Genomic DNA, 23,096 nt, shown 5'->3' with positions numbered 1-23,096 from the left:
CACCATTTTCCCTATAGTTCTGAAAACTTTTTCACTTCCATTAATTATCCGATTCTCTTTGCGATATCAATTACATTTGCCTCCACCAAACAGACAGGACTTCAGTCCCACATATTGATGCACAGAAAATGCACTAAATAACAAAAGAGATTGCAGAGTTGTGACGTTATATCCTTCAGGCTGGGTCCAAAGAAAAGGTTGAGGGATCACCTTATAAAGCTCCTCAAAATTCTGGGGCTGAATACTGAGCGTGTTTCTGTAGCCATGATGATTCCTTTTAAAATCCACTGAAAGTACAGGAATGGGAAATGAGTAAAGGTGGATAAATACTTTTATGATACTATGGCTTTAAGAGGTGTATTTTGTCCTGCTTTTTATTAATGAAGAAAGTTTGAGATATAGGTACACAGCTTTCTATTCAAAGTCAATAAAGTAAACAGCCTGTGAGGCCTTGGGGATCTTTTTTTAAGTTGGGACAATAGAAGCAGCCTGACGGGGTGGAGTCAAGCTTCCACAGAACCAGGATTTTTAGTTTTAGCTTTCTGCAGTTGTTGGGGTCTTGAAGCAAGATATGAAAGCTCTTATCCCTCTTCCTATAACAGCTAAAACCTGGAGATCTCTTCCTGCTGCTTGAATCGCACATGAGACAATCTATTTTACGGAATTTGTCTTTACCAAGGGTGTGTTTATGGGATGTCACTACATTGGAACAGTCAATTAGTAGTACTTGATATACATATTGTTTTGTGAAGCTTTTCAATTGAGTTAAGCCAATTATTTTAATTTTATTTTGTTTGTACTTTAACAGTAATGTAAAAATAAAGTTTGTTTTCCTTAAAGTTGAATAGTTTGACCAATTGAATTGTATCTGGAATGCAAAGTCTTACATTTACTTTTAAAATAAGAAATGTTAGGGTCTAGGCTATCTTCTTAATATATTTTGAGGGGGTTTGTTGGGTCCATAACAGATTGATTCTTCCTTTTCAGTTTGACAGGTCTTGAAGGGGAATGTGGATGTGTAAAGCAGTTGCTCCTGAGAAATGGAAAAGACGGTTTAGACTTAGTTGAAATTGAGGTTATCTCAATGTAAGACATTTAGTCAGAGTTCCAGACTTGAAGTGTTTGGGTTAAACCCTGAAGAGTTTATTTCATACAGCCACAGTCATAAGAGTCATACAGCACAGAAAAAGACCCTTCAGTCTAGTTAGTCCAGGATGACCATGTTCCCAAACTAAACCAGTCCCACCCGCCCGTGTTTGGCCCATATCCCTCTAAACATTTCCTATTTATGTACCTGTCCAAATACATGGGAACACCACTCCATGCAAGTTCCCCTCCAAGCCACTCACCATCCTGACTTGGAAATATATCGTCGTTCCTTCACTGTCACTGGGTCAAAATCTTGGAATTGTGGGTCCACAAAGGTGGACTGCAGTGGTTCAAGAAGGCAGTTCACCCCCACCTTCCCAGGGGGGCAACTAGGGATGGGGTAATAAATGCTGGCCCAGTAAACAATCTTCAGGTCCCACAAACAAATAAAAAAGCACATATCAGAAAAGGAGAGCTGTAAGTATGGATAACAACTGAAAGAGAAATAGGAAGAAAGACAAAATGAGAAAGAAACATCAATGTTCAGGAGAAAAGAGCAGAGCAGACGAAAGAGAGACACAAGAGCGATGTAAGATAGCTACAACAAAAAGAAACAAAACAGATGGAGAAAGAAATGGAAGGAAAGCTGGCAATTTATTGCAGTTAGCTCTCATGCATTTTCTGTACATTTCTCTTGCTCTTTAATTAAGGTCAACATATTAAAGAGGTAAACGTGTGGCAAAGATTGGTGTGGCAGAAACAGGTTTGAATTCATGGGACATTGGTACCAGTACTGGGGAAGGAGGGACCTGTTCTGATGGCACAGATTCCACCTGAATCATACTGGGACCAGGGTTGTAGCAAATAACAGAACTAAGGCTATGGATAGGGGTTTAAACAACATAGTGAGGGGATAGGTTCAGTTGCATGGAAAATTATGGAAAAAGTTAAGGAACTGGGGAGGCTCAGCAAAGATTGAAGTTTCCAGGACAAGTAATCAGACAGAGTGTATGAAAGAGTCAGGAATCTAACTTCAGAAACAGCAGGTTAAGACAACTATGAGACTGGGACAGTCAACACAGAACTGCAGATGCTGTACTTAAATCTCTGCAGTATACAAAATGAGGTAAATGAGCTTGTAGCATAGATTGAAATTGGCAGGTTCCATGTTGTGGGTATCACAGAGACATAGGTACAAGAGGATCGGGGCTGGGAACTAAATATCTGAAGGGTCACTTGACTTGAAACATTAACTCTGATTTCTCTCCACAGGTGCTGCCAGACTTGAACTTTTCCAGCAACTTTTGTTTTTGTTTCAGATTTCCCACATCCTCAGTTCTTTCATTTTTTTTTAAATCCGAGAATACAGGTCCTGTCAAAAGGACAGGTAGATGGGCAGAGAGAGCAGGGTTTCCTTGTTGGTAAGAAATGAAATCAAATCAATAGTCAGAAGTGAGATCAAATGGCAGGTGTAGAATCTGTGTGGGGAACCACAAGAGGAAAAGCCCAGATGGGAATTATGTGCAGGCCTCCTAGCAGTAGTCAGAATGTGGGGAAGAAAATAAATCAGGCAATAGAAAAGCCATGTAAGAAAGGCACTATTACAATAATCATGGGGGGCTTCAATATGCGGGTGGACTGGGGAAATCAGGTTGGTAGTGGATCCCTATAAAAGGAATTTATGGAATGTATATGAGATTTGTTTTGTGAGCAGCTTTTGGTGGAGCCCACTAGGGTGCAGGCAATTCTACATTTGTGATGTGCAATGAGGCAGACTTGGTTGGGAGCTAAGGTGAAGGAATCCCTCGGGGTCAGTGATCACCCTGCAGTTTGAGGGGGAGTAACTGGAATCAGATGTCATCTGAGTAAAAGGTCACTACAAATACAGGAAGGAGGAGCTGGCCAAAGTTGAATTGAAGGGAGTCTGGCAGGGAAGACAGTGGACTCGCAATTGCAGAGGTTTCTGGCAGTAATTCATCCCAAGGAAGAAGAAACATATGAAGGGGAGGTGAGGCAACTATGGCTGACAAGGGATGTCAGGGAGAGCATAAAAGCAAAAGAAAAAGCATATACTGTGGTGAAGATTAGTGAGGAGTCAGAGGATTGGGAAAACCAGCCGAGGACAACTAAAAGATCAATAGATGAATAGAAGATAAAATATGAGGATAAATTAGCTAATAATATAAAAGAGGATTGCAAGAGTCTTTTTTAGATATATAACAAGTAAGAGAGAGGCAAGAGTGGTGATTGGGTTATTGCAAATGGAGGCTGGAGAAGTTGTGGGGGACAAATGAATGACAGAGGAACTGAAAAGATACTTTGCATTAGTCTTCACATTGGAAGACACCAGCAGCAGACCAGAACTCCAAGAGAGTCAGGGTAGAGGTGTAATGGCCACCACGAAGGAGAAAGTGCTGTGGAAGCTGAAAGTTCTGAAGGTGGATAAACCACCACGGCCAGACGGACTACAGATAGTGATTCTGCAGATGCTGGAGATCAGAGTTGAGAGTGTGGTGCTGGAAAAGCACAGCAGGTCAGGCAGCATCCGAGGAGCAGGAGAATCAATATTTCGGGTAGAAGCCTTCTGCTGTGCTTTTCCAGCACCACACTCTCGACCCAGATGGACTACAGCCCAGAGTTCTGAAGGAGATAGCTGAGGAAATTGTAGAGGCATTGATGGTGATCTTTCAGGAATCACTGGAGTCATGGAAGGTACTAGAGGACTGGAAAATGGCCAATAATACATTAAAGAAGGAAGGAAGGCAGAAGGTTGATGAGGTTGATGAGGGGAAAGCGGTAGATGTGGTATATATGGATTTTAGTAAGGCGTTTGATAAGGTTCCCCATGGTAGGCTACTGCAGAAAATACGGAGATATGGCATTGAGGGTGAGTTGGAGGTTTGGATTAGGAATTGGCTGGATGGAAGAAGACAGAGGGTAGTAGTTGATGGCAAAGTTTCTTCATGGAGTGCCGTCACTAGCGGTGTTCCGCAAGGATCTGTTTTGGGACCATTGCTGTTTGTCATTTTTATAAATGACCTGGAAGAGGGGTTAGAAGGTTGGGTGAGCAAGTTTGCGGATGATACGAAAGTCGGAGGAGTTGTTGACAGTGAGGAAGCATGTGGCAGGTTACAGCAGGATATAGAGAAGCTGCAGAGCTGGGCAGAAAGGTGGCAGATGGAATTCAATGTAGCTAAGTGCGAGGTGATTCACTTTGGGAAGAATAACAAAAAGATGGGGTACTGGGCTAATGGTCGGATACTTGGTAGTGTGGATGAGCAGAGGGATCTTGGTGTCCATGTACACAGATCTCTGAAAGTTGCCACCCAGGTAAATAGTGCGGTGAGGAAGGCATATGGCGTACTGGCTTTTATTGGTAGAGGAATTGAGTTCCGGAGTCCTGAGGTCATGATGCAGTTGTATAAGACTCTGGTACGGCCGCATCTGGAATATTGTGTGCAGTTTTGGTCGCCATACTATAGGAAGGATGTGGAGGCATTGGAACGGGTGCAGAGGAGGTTTACCAGGATGTTGCCTGGTATGGAAGGAAAATCGTATGAGGAAAGACTGAGGCACTTGGGGCTGTTTTCACTAGAGAAAAGAAGGTTTAGGGGTGACTTGATTGAGGTGTACAAGATGATTAGGGGGTTAGATAGGGTCGACAGTATGAACCTTTTCCCGCGTATTGAGTCGGGTATTACAAGGGGGCATAGCTTTAAATTAAGGGGGGGTAGATATAGGACTGATGTTAGGGGTAGGTTCTTCACTCAGCGAGTTGTTAGTTCATGGAATGCCCTGCCAGTAACAGTGGTGGACTCTCCCTCTTTATGGGCATTTAAGAGGGCATTGGATAGGTATATGGAGGATAGTGGGTTAGTGTAGTTTAGGTGGGCTTGGATCGGCGCAACATCGAGGGCCCAAGGGCCTGTACTGCGCTGTATTCTTCTATGTTCTATGTTCTATAAGACAGGAAATCTATAGGCTGGCTAGACTGATCGTAGTCATTGATAAGATTTTAGAGTCCATTTTTCAGGAGAAGATTGCAGAGTACTTGGAAGTGCATGGTACAATAGGGCTGAATCAACACAGTTTTATGCCTGATACATCTGTTAGAATTCTTTGAAGTGGTAACGAGAAAATTAGACAAAGGAGTGTCAGTGGATGTGATCTATTTGGATTGCCAGAAGGCCTTTGACAAACAAGGTGCTGCACAAGAAGCTGCTGAATAAGAGCTCATGGTGTTAGAGGCAAGGTATTGGTATGGATAGAGGATTGGCTGACTCTCCGAGGGCAGAGAGTGGGGATAAAGGGGTCATTTTCAGGATGGCAGCCAGTGACTAGTAGAGTTACACAGGGGTCAGTGTTGGAACCATAACTATTCATATTATACATTAACAATCTGGACAAAGGAACTGAGGGCATTGTTGGTAAGTTTGCAAATGACACAAAGATAGGTGGAGGGACAGCAGGTAGGTGTTGAGGAAACAGGGAGGCTGTAGAAGGACTTACACAGGCTAGAAGAGTGAGCAAAGAACTGGTGGAAGGAATACAATGTGGGAAAGTGAGAGGGTATTCACTTTGGTAGGAAAAATAGAGGTGTAGAATATTTTCTAAGAGGAAAGGATTTGGAAATCTGAAGCACAAAGGTACTTGGGAGTCCAAGTTCAAGATTCTCTGAAGGTTAACATGCAGGTTCAGTGGGCAGTTAGGAAGGCAAATACAATGTTAGCACTAATTTTGAGTGGGCTAGAATACAAGAGCAGGGATATACTGCTGAGGCTGTGATCAGACCACATTGGGAATATGTGAGCAGTTTTGTGCCTCAGGAATGAAGGGCTTTCATATGATGACTCAGGGTTTGTACTCGATGGAGTCGAGAAGGATGAGGGGGGATGTGATCGAAACTTACAGGATCCTGAGAGACCTGGATAGAGTGGACGAGGAGAATGTGTTTCCACTAGTGGGAGAGACTCGGACCCAAGGGCACAGCCGCATAGTGAAGGGATGACTCGTTAAGAGCTGAGATGAGGAGGAATTTCTTCAGCCTGATCTGTGGAAGTCATTGCTGCACTAGGCTGTGGAGACCAAGTCATTGAGTGCATTTACTACAGAGACAGGTAGGTTCTTGATTAGTAAAAGGATCAAAGGTTACAGGGATTATGCAGGACAACGGGGTTGAGAAAGATATCAGCCATGGTGGAGCAGACTTGATGAGCCAAATGGCCTAATTTGGCTCCTGTATCTAATGGTCTTGCGGTCTAACGGGAACATTTTTTTTTCATTGGTTCTGGCATCAGTAACCGGGCCTGGTCAGCGGTCTTACCTTCCAGACTGCTCTCATTACATGGTTCCAGCCGGTCACCATTTACCATCCTCCTACAGACCAGCTCCATGGGATCATTCTCAGCCTCTGCCAGCTCCAGTATCTGTGGCGTGTTAGGTGGAGTCAGTAGGCAGGAAGGATCCAGTGCCAACTTCTTCTGGCCAATATCCTGTTGCCCAGGGAGACTGTTCTGGAGTTCGAGGCTCTTCAGTTTGTGTGCCAGCTCTGCCTGGCAGGATCGAAGGCTACCTGGGCCATGGCCATGAAATAGAGAATGGTCCATTCGGAGGGATTTGCCTCCACACATTGGGCTGGAATGATGGCTGCTGTCCTGATTGGCACAATGCCCAGAAACATCTGCAGAGCTGGGCATCTTCATCTCTGCCCCTGCTCCCATTCCCACTCCAACATTGGGAACTGCTCCTTCTCCAGCTCCTGCTCCTGCTCCCCTTCCAGCTTCTGCATTCTGAAACAGAGGGAAGACATTACAAATTCATTAGTTAAACCTCACTTCGTGGAATCAGTCCTCATAATGTCACACCTTCAGGATTACTGGTCTGACTGCTCAGTTGGACGGTCTGTACAGCACACGCTCCACCTATGTATACATAACCCTCAAAAAAGGACCCTGCAAGAAATGTCAGGATCAGCTGGGTGGTGGGAGATCTGCTGTGACCAAGAACTCATCTCATTCAGAAGAACATAAGAATTAGGAACAAGAGTAGCCCATTCAGTTCCTCGTGCCTGCTTAACCATTCAATACCATCCTGGCTGATCTCAGCTCAGCCCCAACTCCACTTTCCTGTCCACTCTCCACAATCCTTCCTCCCATTAAAAATCTGTCTCTCTCCTCAAATTTATTCACTGTCTCAGCATTCACTGCACTCTGGCGATTGAACTCTGTAGATTCACGACACTTTGAGAGAAGTAATTTCTCCTCATTAATTAATTAATTGATTTCACCCTGCAGATCGGAGAAGACAGTGTGGATTTTCTCCCCGCTCAGACCAGCGCTTTAACTGAAGTCAGTTTTTGTGACGAGCACCAGCCACATGTGGAATCTCTCATACCCCAAGCAGCCTGTGGGTCAGCTCCTTGCTACTAACTCATTGACTGATTGCTACAAGGTGTTGCTGAGGAATTTGATTGATGAGGAAGAAAGGAGTGCCTCAACATCAGCCACCACGCTCTCTGGGGCTGAGTGACTGATACAATCAGAAAGGGAAATCAAATAAACTCACAGAATGTATGGCATCAGCTTCAACATTATGCCTCTGACTATCCCAATCCAAAGTGATGACATTTTCAAATGTTTTGATGAGATTTTTGAAAGATTTGGAATGTAAATCTCTGTTAAATGCAAAGTTTGGCTGCCTTTTAATCAGTGCCCGATCTCTGATCTCTCATCCTGTCTGTCTCTGTCTCTCCCCTCTCTCTGTCCTTCATAAGACACAAGAGCAGAGTAGGCCATTCAGCCCATCGAGCCTGCTCTGCCAGTCAATGAGATCATGGTTGATCGGAAAACCCTCAACTCCATTTTCCTGTCTTTTCTCCGTAACTCTTGATTCTCACACTGGTTAAAAATCTCTCTTTCTCAGTTTTAAATAATCTAAATGACCCAGCCTCAGCGGTCCCCAGCAGTAAACAAATTCACTACCCTCAGAGAAGAAACTCCTTCTAACCTCTGAACGATGTCCTCTGGTCCTAGTCTCTCCCACAAGGGGAAACAACCTTTCTGTTACTACCCTCCAAGTCCTCTCAGAACTTTGTCTGTTTTAATAAGGTCACCGCTCATTTTTTGATATCTCAAGCCAACTTACTCACCCTCTCCCCATTAAACAGTCCCTCCATCCCCAGGAGCAGCCGAGTGAACCTTCTCTCAGCTGCCTCTGACGCCGGTCTATTGTTCCTTCGATAAGGGGTACAAAACTATTCACAGTATTCCAGCTGCGGTCTGACTGATGCCTTGTGTAATTTTAGAAAGACCTTCCTACTTTTACACTCCATTCTCTCTGAAATAAAAGCTATCATTCTGTTTGCTTTCCCTATTACACACTGAATTTGGATGCTAGCCTTTTATCAATCAGGCTTGGGCATTCCAAAATCCCCCTGTTCTGTAGCTTTCTGCCATTTTTCTCCATTTGACAAATATTCAGCTCCTCTATTCTTCCTGCCAAAGTGCAAAACCTCACATTGTTTCACATTATATTCTATCTGGCAAGTTCCCACTTACTCACTTATCCTGTCTACATCCTTGCTTTTGTGTCATCTGCAAACCTGGCAATTGCACTTTCTTTGATTAGATTAGATACCCTACAGTGTGGAAACAGGCCCTTCGGCCCAACAAATCCACACTGACCCTCCGAAGAGTAACCCACACAGACAGTCGCCCAAGGTGGGAATCAAACCGGGGTCCCTGGCACTGTGAGGCAGCACTGCTAACCATTGAGCCACCTTGCCGCCCACTTTTCTTCATCCAAGTCATTAATGTATATTGTAAATAATTGTGATCCCAGCACTGATACCTGTGGCACTCCATTAGTTACAGGTTGCCATCCTGAAAATATCCCCCTTAACCTAATTCTCTGTTGTCTATAAGTTAGCCAATCCTCTATGCATGTTTATATACTGCCTCCTACACCACAGGCTCTAGTCTTATTAAGTAGCCTAATGAGTGGCACCTTATCAAATGCCTCTGAAAATCCAAATGTATTCCATCTGCTGCTTCCCTTTAGATTAGATTCCCTACAGCCCTTTGGCCCAAGAAGTCCACACTGAACCTCCAAAGAGGAGTAACCCACCCAGACCCATTCCCCTACCCTACATTTACCCCTGACTAATGCACCTCACACAATGGGCAATTTAGCATGGCCAATTCACCTGACCTGCACATCTTTGGACTGTGGGGGGAAACCAGAGCACCCGGAGGAAACCCACACAGACACGGGGAGAATGTGCAAACTCCACACAGACAGTTTCCCGAGGCTGGAATCGAACCTGGATCCTTGGTGCTTTGAGGCACCACCGAGCCACCATGCCAGGCCTCTTTAGCTCATTCTCTTTTTCTTCCTTGTTTCTCCGTGTCTGTCTCGCTCTCTTTTTTTTTTGTCTTTCCTGCTAGTGGATCTTCCCTTATTAATAATGGCAACACATCACTAACTGCCAAGTACTTTGGGACATGCTGTGGTTTGAACAATGCTACAAGATTTCTTTGTCCTTCACTGAAATCACAGACAGCTCAGGATATTGTTGACTGAAGATTCACCAGACTGAATCCTGTATGAAGAGAGGCGAGGATGACTGTGCCTGTACTCACTGGAGTTTCAAAGAATGAGAGAGTATCTGACTGAAATGTCGAAAATTCTGACAGGACTGGACAGACTGGGCGCAGGGATGCTGCTTCTCTCTCTGGGGCAGGCTAGAATACTGGCGTATAGTTTAATTACAGAGTAGGCCATTTCAAATTGAGGAGAAATCTCTTCATTCAGAAAGTGTGGAATTCCACAGAAGGCTTTAGAGATTAAGTCACTGAGTACATTCAAGAAAAAAAAGATACATTTCTAGACATGAAAGCTGTCAAGGTGCATCGGGAAAGAGATGTATGGTTTTGTACTGGAGGATTATCAATGATCATGTTGAATGGTGCAGCAAGCTTGATGGGCCAAATGGCCTATGCCTGCTCCTATTTTGTGTAACTTTAACCCTCTGAGCTGACTCAGAACACTTGCTGATCATTCCTCCCTCATCTGTTTTCTCCAGAGCTTTGAAGGACAGTAGGCAGGAAGTAGGAGTTACGTTATGGAAATCTACAGGACAAAGGCAGCACCGTTGGCTCAGTAGTTAGCATTGTTGCCTCACAGTGCCAAAGACCAGGGTTCGATTCCAATCTCAGGTGACTGTTTACATCATGAAGTAAAAGATACGGCAGAGGTATTAAATAAATATCTTGCTTCTGTTTTCACCAAATTAAAAAATGGTGACAAGAGCAGGATTAAAAATATGGATATTGAGCAACTGAGCATTATAGTGACAGATAAAGAAGAGGCTGGCAGCACTCCAGGTAGAGAAGTCACCAGGCATGGATGGATCAATCCTAGATTGCTGAGAGAGGTATTGGAGCAAACTGTGGAGCCATTGACAGAAATTTTCCAGGTCTCTCTGAACACAGGATTAGTCCCTGGGCACTGGAGGACTGCAAGGGTGACACTGTTGTTTAAGAAAAGGGCAAAGGATAATCCAGGAAACTAGAGTAGAGCTGTGGATATCATATACTTGGATTTTCAGAAAGCATTTGATACGGTGCTACACAGCAGTTTGGTTAGAAAATTAGTGTTGAGAGTGTGGTGCTGGAAAAGCACAGGAGGTCAGGCAGCATCCGAGGTGAAAGAGAATCGATGTTTCGGGCATAAGCCCTTCATCAGAAAACTAGAAATGTTTAGGATTGATGGGTCCTTGGCAACATGTTGGAAAATAGATGGGAACAGAGAGTGGATATGGATGGGCACTTCTCAGATTGAAATTATTGAGTTGAAAATGGATTCGAGCTGAAAATATGTTGCTGGAAAAGCGCAGCAGGTCAGGCAGCATCCAAGATTTTTTTCACAGCTCAACAAGGTCACAAACAACATCAGCTCTCTGCATGACATCTTTCTCAACTTGACAAAGATTATGTCAACTCTAGGAAATTCTAAAGTATGGATGGCCTTCAAAATTCATCACCATGCTGTATCTGTTCTATAATGATATGTGAGTGGTGATCTTTAGCAATGGATCCATTCCAGAGCCCTTTGAGGTTAAAATAGGCATCATCACATCAACTTTTCTTCTGAGCTTCCTAGCTATCAGGCTCTGTCTGAGTAAACACATTCCCTGCTAGAATTGAGCTTATTTATTGAGTGGACAGTAAACTAATTAATGTTGGACGACTTCAATCAAAAACTAAGGATAGCCTGGTTTCAGTCATTGAGTTTTAACAGACAATGCTGCAGTAAGTGCTTTGTTAGAAATGGATCTTCAGAGAATTGCTGATGTATTTATTCAGCCAGATGAGAAGGTGGGACTCACACTCAATGGTTGGAAGATCATAGTTCCCCACCAGCAAACTCAAAATACACCCGGGCTAGGCCCATCGATTTGGATTCACATTGAGGGCCAGGAAAATGCAGAACATCCTCAGTATCTCGGAAGTTCTTTTTCACAGGAGGTTGGCTTTGACAGAAATTCTGCAGCACATGCAACTCCTTGGAACCCGAGGAAGCGTGTGTTTGAAGGTTGTGACATCAAATCGATGACATCAGGGTCTCTACTGGCAGTATGAGGCTGAAACATGGAGAAGGTTGCCGGGACAAGACGTACCTCAAGACACTACAGCCATACCATCAACACCACCACTGGGAGAGACTGTGTGTGGGCAGATAGACATACCAGTGTGCTCACACAAGCTACAAGCTGACAATGACCCACAATCGGCTTTGCTGGATTTAGTCAGGACACATTCATTGGGGGCGGACAGAAGAAGCACTTCAAGGATGTGCTGAAAACCAACCTGAAAAAGTTCAACATTAACATCAGCTCCTGGGAGACTATCACCCTGGACTGAACTAAACAGAGGCAGAATCTATGGGAAGGACTGCAGCATTTTGAGACCCAATATTTGCAAAATGAAGAGGAAAAGCAAGAGCAATGAAAAGAACAAGTCATGAGCTGCACTAATGATAAACAACCAGATATCCCACATGAGCCAGAAAATCTGTAAATCACAAGTCAATATCATCAGCTACTTTTGAGTAGTAGAAACGAACATGCTCGCCTGTGACGGAGAGCCAACTATAAGAGAAGACTGAAGCTGAATACAGCTCCTGTTACAGTTTGGTGTGTTTTGATTTGTTACAGTCAGTTAAACAGGCCTCAAAAACTCCTCAATTAGAAAGATCTGCTGAGCCATTGCCCATCACCATCTCCTGCTCAATTCAGTTCAACACACCTTACTCAGTAACTAGCAACTGTCTACACTTCTACCAATCTGCTAATGCTAACCCACACTATCAAAAAACACTCAGTACCACAGTAGGACCCTTACCCTAAATAAGGCCGGGTGTGTCATCCCTACCCCAGTGACTCACTGCAGTTAACTCCTTCCTGAATAATAGCGACTTACCCTGACCTTGCTAAGTAAACACGAATCTACCCAGTGAGAGCAAATAGTGGGAACTTTATTTATGCACCGTACCTTTGGGAACTCTGGGGGAAACAATGTAGTGGGGGTATGAGGAGAAACTGCTGAGTAGGTTAACCTTGCCTTCATTCTTCAAGGGTTAATGACTGTCTTGTTGCACTGAGCTTTATTTATGGCAGCTAAAGGGTTAATCACCACCTGTTAGGGTGTTACACCACAGGAAGTGCTATGCCAATACCTTGCTGGATGTTTATACAACACCCAGTTGCCAAAATCCTGAGGAAGAAAATGCAAAAATGCCATATCTGAAGTAAGATCTCAGGCTGAAGGCAGCTGCTGTGGATGACTCAACAAAGATCCACGGAGGCTGAGAGAGGAAACACTGACTTCACTGCCACAAACACATTCAACCAGTGACAGAGAAAATGATGCAATGTTAATGGAATTTCAGAGAAGACAAAGCAGTGAACGGAAATCTCAGTGCACAAAGCCATTGTCATTTCATTGTTATCATTATGAAGACAGAGAATATGCAGATATGGAATTAAATCATGAGCATAAGGAGGTGGAGAGACATGTGACACATGGAGAAAACCACACTTCTGTTAGCTGGAACGTGTGCAAGAGAGGGCAGAGGAAGCAGATTCAATAGCAACATTCATAAGGAAATTGCGCACTGGTAAATACACAAAACAAAAATTTGCAGGACTATGGGAAAAGAGAAGAGAGTGGGAATAATTGGAGAGATCTTTCAAACAGCCAGGGCAGACACAATGCACCAAACAGACTCCTCGAGCTGTAAGGTTTTATCATTCTGGATTACTGGACCTAATCTCACCTCATCTACTCACATACATTTCAGTTGCAACTGATTTCAGTCACAAACTTACATCTTTATTATTAAAACAGTGAACAGCGAGTATTACACTGTCGGAGGGTCAGTGCTGAGGGAGGGTCGCACTGTCGGAGGGTCAGTGCTGAGGGTGTGCCGCACTGTTGGAGGGTCGGTGCTGAGGGAGTCCTGCATTATTGGAGGGTCAGTGCTGAGGGAGTGCCACACTGTCGGAAGGTCAGTGCTGAGGGAGTCCTGCACTATTGGAGGGTCAGTGCTGAGGGAGGGTCGCACTGTTGTAGGGTCAGTGCTGAGGGAGTGCTGCACTGTTGGAAGGTCAGTGCTGAGGGAGTCCTGCACTGTCGGAGGGTCAGCACCGAGGGAGTGCCTCACTGTTGGAAGGTCAGTGCTGAGGGAGTGCTGCACTGTTGGAGGGTCAGCACTGAGGGAGTGCCGCACTGTTGGAAGGTCAGTACTGAGGGTGTGCCGCACTGTTGGAAGGTCAGTACTGAGGGAGTGCCGCACTGTTGGAAGGTCAGTACTGAGGGAGTGCAGCACTGTTGGAAGGTCAGTGCTGAGGGAGTGCCGCACAGTCGGAGGGTCAGCACTGAGGGAGTGCCGCACTGTTGGAAGGTCAGTACTGAGGGTGTGCCGCACTGTCGGAGGGTCAGCACTGAGGGAGTGCCGCACTGTTGGAAGGTCAGTGCTGAGGGAGTGCCACATTGTCGGAGGGTCAGCACTGAGGGAGTGCCGCACTGTTGGAAGGTCAGTACTGAGGGAGTGCCGCACTGTTGGAAGGTCAGTACTGAGGGAGTGCAGCACTGTTGGAAGGTCAGTGCTGAGGGAGTGCCGCACTGTCGAAGGGTCAGCACTGAGAGAGTGCCGCACTGTTGGAAGGTCAGTACTGAGGGTGTGCCGCACTGTCGGAGGGTCAGCATTGAGGGAGAGACGCACTGTTGGAAGGTCAGTACTGAGGGTGTGCCGCACTGTCGGAGGGTCAGCACTGAGGGAGTGCCGCAATGTTGGAACGTCAGTGCTGAGGGAGTGCCGCACTGTCGGAGGGTCAGCACTGAGGGAGTGCCGCACTGTTGGAAGGTCAGTACTGAGGGAGTGCCGCACTGTTGGAAGGTCAGTACTGAGGGAGTGCCGCACTGTTGGAAGGTCAGTACTGAGGGAGTGCCGCACTGTTGGAAGGTCAGTACTGAGGGAGTGCCGCACTGTTGGAAGGTCAGTGCTGAGGGAGTGCCGCACTGTCGAAGGGTCAGCACTGAGAGAGTGCCGCACTGTTGGAAGGTCAGTACTGAGGGTGTGCCGCACTGTCGGAGGGTCAGCACTGAGGGAGAGACGCACTGTTGGAAGGTCAGTACTGAGGGTGTGCCGCACTGTCGGAGGGTCAGCACTGAGGGAGTGCCGCACTGTTGGAAGGTCAGTACTGAGGGAGTGCCGCACTGTTGGAAGGTCAGTGCTGAGGGAGTGCCGCACTGTTGGAAGGTCAGCACTGAGGGAGTGCCGCACTGTTGGAAGGTCAGTGCTGAGGGAGTGCCGCACTGTCGGAGGGTCAGCACTGAGGGAGTGCCGCACTGTCGGAGGGTCAGCACTGAGGGAGTGCCGCACTGTTGGAAGGTCAGTGCTGAGGGAGTGCTGCACTGTCGGAGGGTCAGCCTTCTGGGTATTTAAATCAAAGCCATTCTTGCCCTATCAGGTGGATGTAGGAGGTCACATAGACTCTTCTGAAGAAGAGCACCCTCGCCCGCCACTCTCCATTATGTTCTCCTGGATTCGATGTTTATTTGTGAACCAACATCACTGAAATAGATTCACTGATCAATATCTCATCACAGTATTTCTTTATTATTTTGCATTGAAGTTATCACTGGCAAGGTCAGCATTTGCTGATTATTTACTTATTATTTCTGAGATTACCTTCTAATTTCAGATGCATTATTTCAATTTCAATCCCACCAGCAGCCTCGATGGGTTTTGTACCCAGTTCAGTCATCTAAGTTTCTGGAATACTAATCCAGTGATCTTCCCTCGATGCCAGTTTCCCCTGTGCCAGCTTGCTGTGTAGCTGCTGCATTACAAAGTGGCTACACAGCAAGCAAAATACATTATTGAACTAACTGGGATGTTACAAATACTGCTGTGGAAAATACAAGTTTTTTTCTTTTTTTTGAATAAGCAGTGCATCTGGTAAAAAATGATTTCTTGCTGTTGTTAGTGAAATTAAGGACACGCCCAGCCTGTTTCACCACAACATCATATATTCACTCCTGGGACATGGGTATTGCTGGCTGTGGCAACATTTATTGCCCGTCCCTAGTGGCCCTTGAAAAGGTGGAGGTGAGCTGCTTTCTTGAACCGCTGCAGTCCACCAGCCATGGGTTGACCCACAATGTTACTAAGGAGGGAATTCAGGGTTCTGACCCAGCGACAGTGAAGGAACGGCAATATATTTCAAGTCAGGATGGTGAGTGGCTTCATAGGAAACATGGTGTTCCCATGTACCTGCTGCCATTGTCCTTCAACATGGAAGTGGTTGTGGGTTCGGAAGGTGTCCTTTAACAATCTCTGGTGAATTTATGCAGTACATCTTGTATGGTGTGTCGCTAACAGTTCTGAACATTGTGCAATCATCAGTGAACATCCCCACTTCTAACCTTATGATGGAGGGAAGGTCGTTGATGAAGCAGCTGAAGATGGTTGGGCCTGGGACATTATCCTGAGGGACTCCTGCAGAGATGTCCTGGAGCTGAGACAACTGACCTCCAACAACCACAAACATCTTCCTATGTGTCAGGTATGATTCTAAACATCAGACAGTTTTCCTCTGATCCCCATTGATTCCAGTTTTGCCAGGGCTTCTTGATGCCACACTCGGTTGAATGTGGCTTTGATGCCTAGGGCTGTCACACTCCCCTCCCCTCGGGAATTCAGCTCCTTTGTCCATATTGACCCTAGGCTGTAATGAGGTCAGGAGCTGAGTGGCCCTGGGGGAGCGCAAACTGGGTGTCACTGAACAGGTTATTGCTGAGCAGGTGCGGCTTGATAGCTCTGTTGATGACCCCTTCCATCACTTTACTGATGATGGAGATAGACTGATGGGGTGGGAACTGGCCAGGTTGGATTTGTCCTGCTTTTTGTGTACAGGACATACCTGGGCAATTTTCCACATTGTCGGGCAGATGCCATCGTTGTCACAATACTGGAAGAGCTTGGCTAGGGGAGCTGCATGTTCTGGAGCACACGCCTTCAATATATTGCCAGAATGAGGCCAGGACCCATTGTCTTTGCAGCATCCAGAGTCTCCAACCGTTTCTTGATGTCATGTAGAGTGAATCAAATTGGCTGGAGACCGGTATCTGTGATGCTGGGGACCACTGGAGGAGGCTGAGATGGATCATCCCCTCAGCACTTGTGGCTGAAGATTACTGTAAATGCTTCAAGCTGATCTTGTAATGGAAATGGAATGAATAATGGAAACCAGGATGTTAGCAAAAGAGGTCAGTGGATGAAATCTGTATTTATGACAAAGAATATTCACACAGACCTATCTCTAATATAGGGTGAAATAAGCACCAGACACACAAGTAAACTCCAAGGAATTCTGTCTCACTTCTGTCTTGTGCAGGATTGCAGAATCATTGCTTGTTTCCCATTTGGAACAGCGTCTGCCTGAAAACCACAAACCAGAGCAACTCTTCCCTCCCCTCAGTCTCCCTCCTGCATTCTGCAGGCTTACATAATCTATTAGCACAACTTCTGTATTTGTTACGCCTTCTGTCAGAGTGCTGATAATGGTGTCCTACTACTAGCTTTTTGTCCTCTCAATTCCTGGTCACCATGTAACAAACAAAGAAATTGATGTAAGCGTGAAGAAATGCCAGAAATTGGCTGGGTTTGGGAATCTGAGAAAACTTGATGAAATCTGAATGTGATCTTTACGCACTCAACAGTGAATTGTATTGATTAGATTCTCTGAGATCTGGTGAGAGACAGAGACCATCAGTTCATCCATATTTGTACATGGCCTAAGATCCGCAGATACAGGACCATGAAGCCACATCAGAACATCAAAACGAGGAGCAGTTCAGCCCCTTGAGCCTACTCCACCATTTAATACAGTCATGACTGATTGCATCTCAGCCTCAATCCCACTTTTCTGCCCCGCTCCATAACCCTTCAACCTGTTACTAGTTTAAACTCTGTCTATCACCTTCTTAAATTTATTCAGAGTTCCTGCATCCACCGCAGTCTGCATTAGTGAATTACACAGATTCACAATCCTTTGAGAGAAATTATTCATTCTTGTGTTCATTTTAAATCTGCCATTCCTGAGCTGAAAACTATGAGCTCTTGTATCTTGTCCCACAAGGGAAAGCATCTGTCCTACATTGACTTTGTTAATCCTCTTTGGTGTGACACTAGAATCTGTAGGATACATAGCCAGGAATCTGAAATGTTTGCGGTGATGGATGGTGTGTTTACTAGTTTTGCTGGGCTGGATATAAATTTGATTGGCAGGGGAGTGGCAACCTCAGACAGAGTTCAGGTTGGAAGGCAGCAAAACCGAGAACAGGAAATAGAATAGTAATATGCAAAATTAGAAGGCAAACAAGCAAAGTCGAGCATTCTATACAATCAAAATATGGAATAATGTTAAAAAGACAAATTAAGGGTACACAGCACTATAACAACATTGATGATTTGAAGGTACATTTAGAGATTTTTGTCATTTAAGAATAATCAGGAGAAAAGGAAGGTGGATAATAAGGGATGTGTTTCTGGAAAGATTCCTGTTGAGCGGGAGGTCACAAAGAGGACCTCACACTCTCGGAAAAGGGAGGACAGGGAATAACACCCCTGTTAGATTAAAGAATATGATGGCTGGGCATTTAGAAAAGAATGGTAAAATTAGACAGAGTCAACAATGATGTATGAACAGGAAACCATTTTTGACAAACTTATTGGGCCTTTTTCACAGTTTTGTTTATAGCATAGACAAAGGAGAGCCAGATGCAGAGTTCTCAGATTTTCAGGAGTCTTTTGAAAAGTTCCCAGACAGCTAACAAATAAATTTTGAGCCCATGGAATTTGGAGGTAACATACTGGTGATGTTTCCCAGACGTTTGTGAGAAGCTAGGGAGAGTGGGAGATTGATGGGCCCCTTGCTAAGATATTTGTATCAGCAACAGCCACGGGTGAGGTGCCGGAAGACTGGAGGATGGCTAATATGGTGAAAAGTGGTAAGGAAAAGCCAGGAAACACCAGACCAATGAGCCTGACGTCAGTGATGGGTAAGTTGTTGGAGGGGATACTGAGTGACATGATTTGCGTGCATTTGGAAAGTCTAGGACTGATTAAGGATAGTCATTATCACAAAAAAGGTAGCGTTGGGCAAGCTAATGGAGCTAAGGATTGACAAGTCTCTTGGCCCTGATGGAATGCATCCCAGGATGCTAAAAGAGATGGTGGGAGAAAAAGCAAATGCACTTGTGGTAATTTTCCAAAATTCATTGAATTCTGGGGCAGTTCCGGCTGATTGGGAAACAGCAAATGTGATGGCACTATTTAAAAAGGGCGGTAAACAAAAGATGGGGAATTATAGAGCAGTTAGCTTAAATTCTGTAGTGGGGAAAATGCTTGAGTCAATAATCAAGGAAGAAATAGCAAGGCATCTCGATAGACATTGTCCCGTTGGGTAGACGCGCAGCATGGGCTCATGAAGGGCAGGTCACGCTTAACAAATCTTTCAGAATTCTATGAAGATATTACAAACACAGTGGACAACAGGGAACCAGTAGATGTGGTGTACCTAGATTTCCAAAAGGTATTAGACAAGGTTCCGCACAAAAGGCTGCTGCATAAGATAAAGATGCAAGGCGTTATTAGTAAAGTATTAGCATGGATAGAGATTGGTTGACTAACAGGAAGCAAAGAGTGGAATAAATGAGTGCTTCTCTGGTTGGCAATCAGTGAGCAGTGATGTGCCTCAGGGATCAGTGTTGGGACCACAATTATTCACAATTTATGTTGATGATTTGGAGTTGGAGACCATGTGCGGTGTGTCAAGGTTTACGGATTACACTACGATGAGTGGTAGAGCAAAGCGTGCAGATGACTATGAAACTTTGCAAAGGGACATAGATAGTTTAAGTGAGTGGGCAAAGGTCTGCCAGATGGAGTACAATGTTAATAAATTTGAAATAATCTATTTTGGCAGGAATCACAGTAAAAAGGACTACTATTTGAATGGTAAAAAAAAAACTGCAGCATGCTGCTGTGCAGAGGGACCTGGGTATTCTTACACATGAATCACAGAAGGTTGGTCTGAAGGTGCAACAGGTAATTACTCCACTTGCCCACCATCTCACACTAACCCTTAATTCCTTTACAAGAAGGCAAATGGAATTTAGTCCTTCATTGCTAACAGGATTGAGATGAAAAGCAGGGAGGTTATTTTGCAGCTGTACAAGGTGCTGGTGAGTCCACACCTGGAGTACTGTGTGGATTTTTGGTCTCCTTACTTGAGAAAGGATGTACTGGCACTGGAGGGGGTGCAGAGGAGGTTCACTCGGTTAATTCCGGAGTTGAGGGGGTTGGCTTATGAGGAGAGCCTGGGATTATATTCATTGGAATTTAGAAGAATGAGGGGGAATTTATAGAAATATATAAAATCATGAAGAGAATAGATAAGATAGAAGTAGAGAGGATGTTTCCACTGGCAGGTGAAACTAGGACAAGGCGGCATAGCCTCAAGATTAGGGGGAGGAGATTTCGGACTGAATTGTGAAGGAACTTCTTCACCCAGAGGGTTGGGAATCTATGGAATTCCCTGCCCAGTGAAGTAGTTGAGGCTTCCTCAGTAAATACATTCAAAGTTAATTGTTTGAACAGTAAAGGAATTAAGGAGAATAGTGAGCGGGCAGGTAAGTGGAGCTGAGGCCCCGAAAAGATCAGCCATGATTTTATTGAATAGCAGAGCAGGCTCAGAGGGCTAGACGGCCTACCCCTGCTCCTAGATCTTACGTCAAAAAGTCTCTGTGCAGGGGGAATTTCAGTAACCTGATTGAATTTTGACGTAGAGATGCTGCTGTTGGTGGACAAAATCAGAAGTCACACAACACCGGGTTATAGTCCAACAGGTTTATTTGAAATCACAAGCTTTCAGAACAATTCTTCTTTGTCAGATGAAGTCACTTCACTTGATAAAGGAGCAGCACTCTGAAAGCTTGTGATTTCAAATAAAGCTGTTGCACTATAACCCGGTGTTGTGTGACTTCTGACTCTGATTGAACTTTTTGAAGCGTGGACAAAGAAGATTGATGAAAGCAGAACAGTAGATGTTGCCTATAAGGACTTTAACAAAGTGTTCAACAAAGTTCCACAAGGTAGAATGGTTAGCAAGGTTAGATCACATGGGAGCTAGCCATTTGAATGCAAAATTGGCTTCAATATAGGACAGAGGGTGGCAGTGGAGGATTGCTTTTTGGACTGGAGGCCGGTGACCAATGGTGTGCTGTAAGGACCAGTGCTGGGTCCACTGTTTTTTGTCATTTATATAAATGACTTGGATGTGAATATAGGAAGTAAAGTCGGTAAGTTTGCAGATGACACCAAAATAGGTGGTGTAGTGGACAGTGAAGATTATTTCAGACAACAATGGGACCTTGGTCAGATGGAGTTTAAGCCAAATAAATGTGTGGTGGTGCACTTGGTGAGGCAAACCAGGGCAGGGTTTATACACTTGATGGTAAGATCCTGGGGAGTATTGTTGAACAAAGAGACCTTGGAGTTCAGGTTCATAGCTCTTTGAAAGTGGAGTCGCAGGTAGATAGGATGGTGAAGAAGGAATTTGGTAAGCTTGCCTTTATTGGTCATAACATTGAGTATAGGGTTGAGAGATCATGTTGTGGCTGTACAGGATATTGGTGAGGCTACTTTTGGAATACTGAGCACAATTCTGGTCTCCCTACTATAAGAAAGATGTCATTAAACTTGTGAAGGCCCAGAAAGGATTTACAAGGATGTTGCCAGGATTGGAGAGTTTGAGCTAAAGGAAGAGGCTGAATAGGCTGGGGCTGTTTTCCCTAGAGCATCAGACTGAAGGATGACCTCATAGCAGTTTATAAAATCATGAGGGACATGAATAAATGGCCAAGATCTTTTTCCTAAGGTGGGGGGAGTCCAAAATCAGGTTTAAGGTGAAGAGGGGAAAGATTTAAAAAGGACCTGAGGAGCAACTATTTCATGCAGAGGATGGCACATGCATGGAATGAGCTACCAGAGGAAGTGATAGAGGTGGGTATAATTACAGCTTTTAAAAGGTATTTGGATGGATATATGAATAGGAAGGGTTCAGAGGGATATGAAGCAAATGCTGATAAATGGAACTAGGTCTGATTGGGATGTTTGGTTGGCACGGATGAGTTGAACCGAAGGGTCTGTTTCTGAGCTATATGACTCTGTGACTAATTGGTTAACAGACAGAAAGCAAAGTGTAAGAATAAACAGACCATTCTCTCGATGGCAGGTTGTTAGTGCAACAGTCACTGTTAGGTTGACACCTGTTCACAATCTATCATAATGGTTTGGATATGAAAACTAATTGTAACATTTCAAAATTTGATGCTGACACAAAACTAGGCGAGAGTGTAAGTTGTGAGAAGGATGCAAGAAGGCTTTGTAGGGATTTTACAGGCAAAGTGAAGGCTTGAACATAGCCACATTGTGTATCATTTGCCAAGTGTGAAGTTATCTATCTTAGTAGAAAAAACAAAAAGACAGACTATTTATTAAATGGTGACAAGAGTGGGAAGTGTTGATGTCCAAATGGACCTGGACATCCCTCTTCTTGACTCACTAAATGAGTGCATTTGGAAGCATCAAGTGATAGGAAGGTAAATTGTATGGTGGCCAACATCACATTTCTGGTGTAATTGTACAGAACCTTTTTACAATCACACGTAAGTGCTGTGCACAGTTTTGGTTCCCCTGTCTAAGGAAGGACATACTTGCCATTAAGAGAATGCATTGGAGTTTCACCAGACTACTCCCTGCGATGGTGAGATTGTCCTGTGAGGAGACAGAGGAAACTATATCTGCATTCCTTCGTCTTTCACAGAGTAAGTGATGATCTCACTGTAACTCACAAAATTCTTTCAGGCACAGTCTTAGACTAAGGTAGAAGCCAGGGGGTGAGGAGGAATTTCTTCACTTTGGAATTCTCTAGTCAGAGGATTGCTCGATTACTGAGCATGTTCAAAGCAGAAATTGATAGGATTCCAGAGATTAATGAATGACATGAAGGGAGATGGGGGTGATGGGAAAGATGGCATTGAGACAGATGATTAGTCATTATCTGTTTGAATCTGTGAACCTGCTCTTGATCTTATTTCCTAGATTCCCTGATGTTTATCAAATCCAGTGTGTATGGTGATAATTGGCTTGTATTTGTCATACAGTGATCACCAGTGGTTGGAAAATTGATCTCGAGGAAAATCAAACATTGAACAATTTTGAAGACAGGAAGTACAAGATTGATAAATGTCAGGAATACCCTGTGTTTAATATTGGTGGACATACACAGAGTAACAAGAATACGGAATGCTTTATACACAGTGTGACAGAACCCAGCAGAGTTTAATGTACATATGTGTAGTAACACTGCACAATGA

The 23,096-nt window shown here is 44.5% G+C and overlaps 1 protein-coding gene across 3 annotated transcripts in view; it reads right to left on the bottom strand.

Annotated features, from left to right (window-relative positions):
* The window catches only part of radil2a (Ras association and DIL domains 2a), a 121,033-nt gene that overhangs the window by 25,088 nt on the left and 72,849 nt on the right, over positions 1-23,096 (bottom strand). For all 3 annotated transcript variants that reach the window (XM_088000781.1, XM_088000783.1, XM_088000782.1), the window contains one exon: positions 6,413-6,878. In XM_088000781.1, coding sequence (XP_087856907.1) covers positions 6,413-6,878 — 466 coding nt within the window. The remainder of the gene's footprint in view (positions 1-6,412; positions 6,879-23,096) is intronic.

Source organism: Chiloscyllium plagiosum, unplaced genomic scaffold (genome assembly GCF_037043375.1).
Source record: "Chiloscyllium plagiosum isolate Xiang-an unplaced genomic scaffold, Cpla_swu_hap1 HiC_scaffold_25, whole genome shotgun sequence".
Lineage (NCBI taxonomy): Eukaryota > Metazoa > Chordata > Chondrichthyes > Orectolobiformes > Hemiscylliidae > Chiloscyllium > Chiloscyllium plagiosum.
This window is presented reverse-complemented; position numbering and strand designations above follow the sequence as displayed.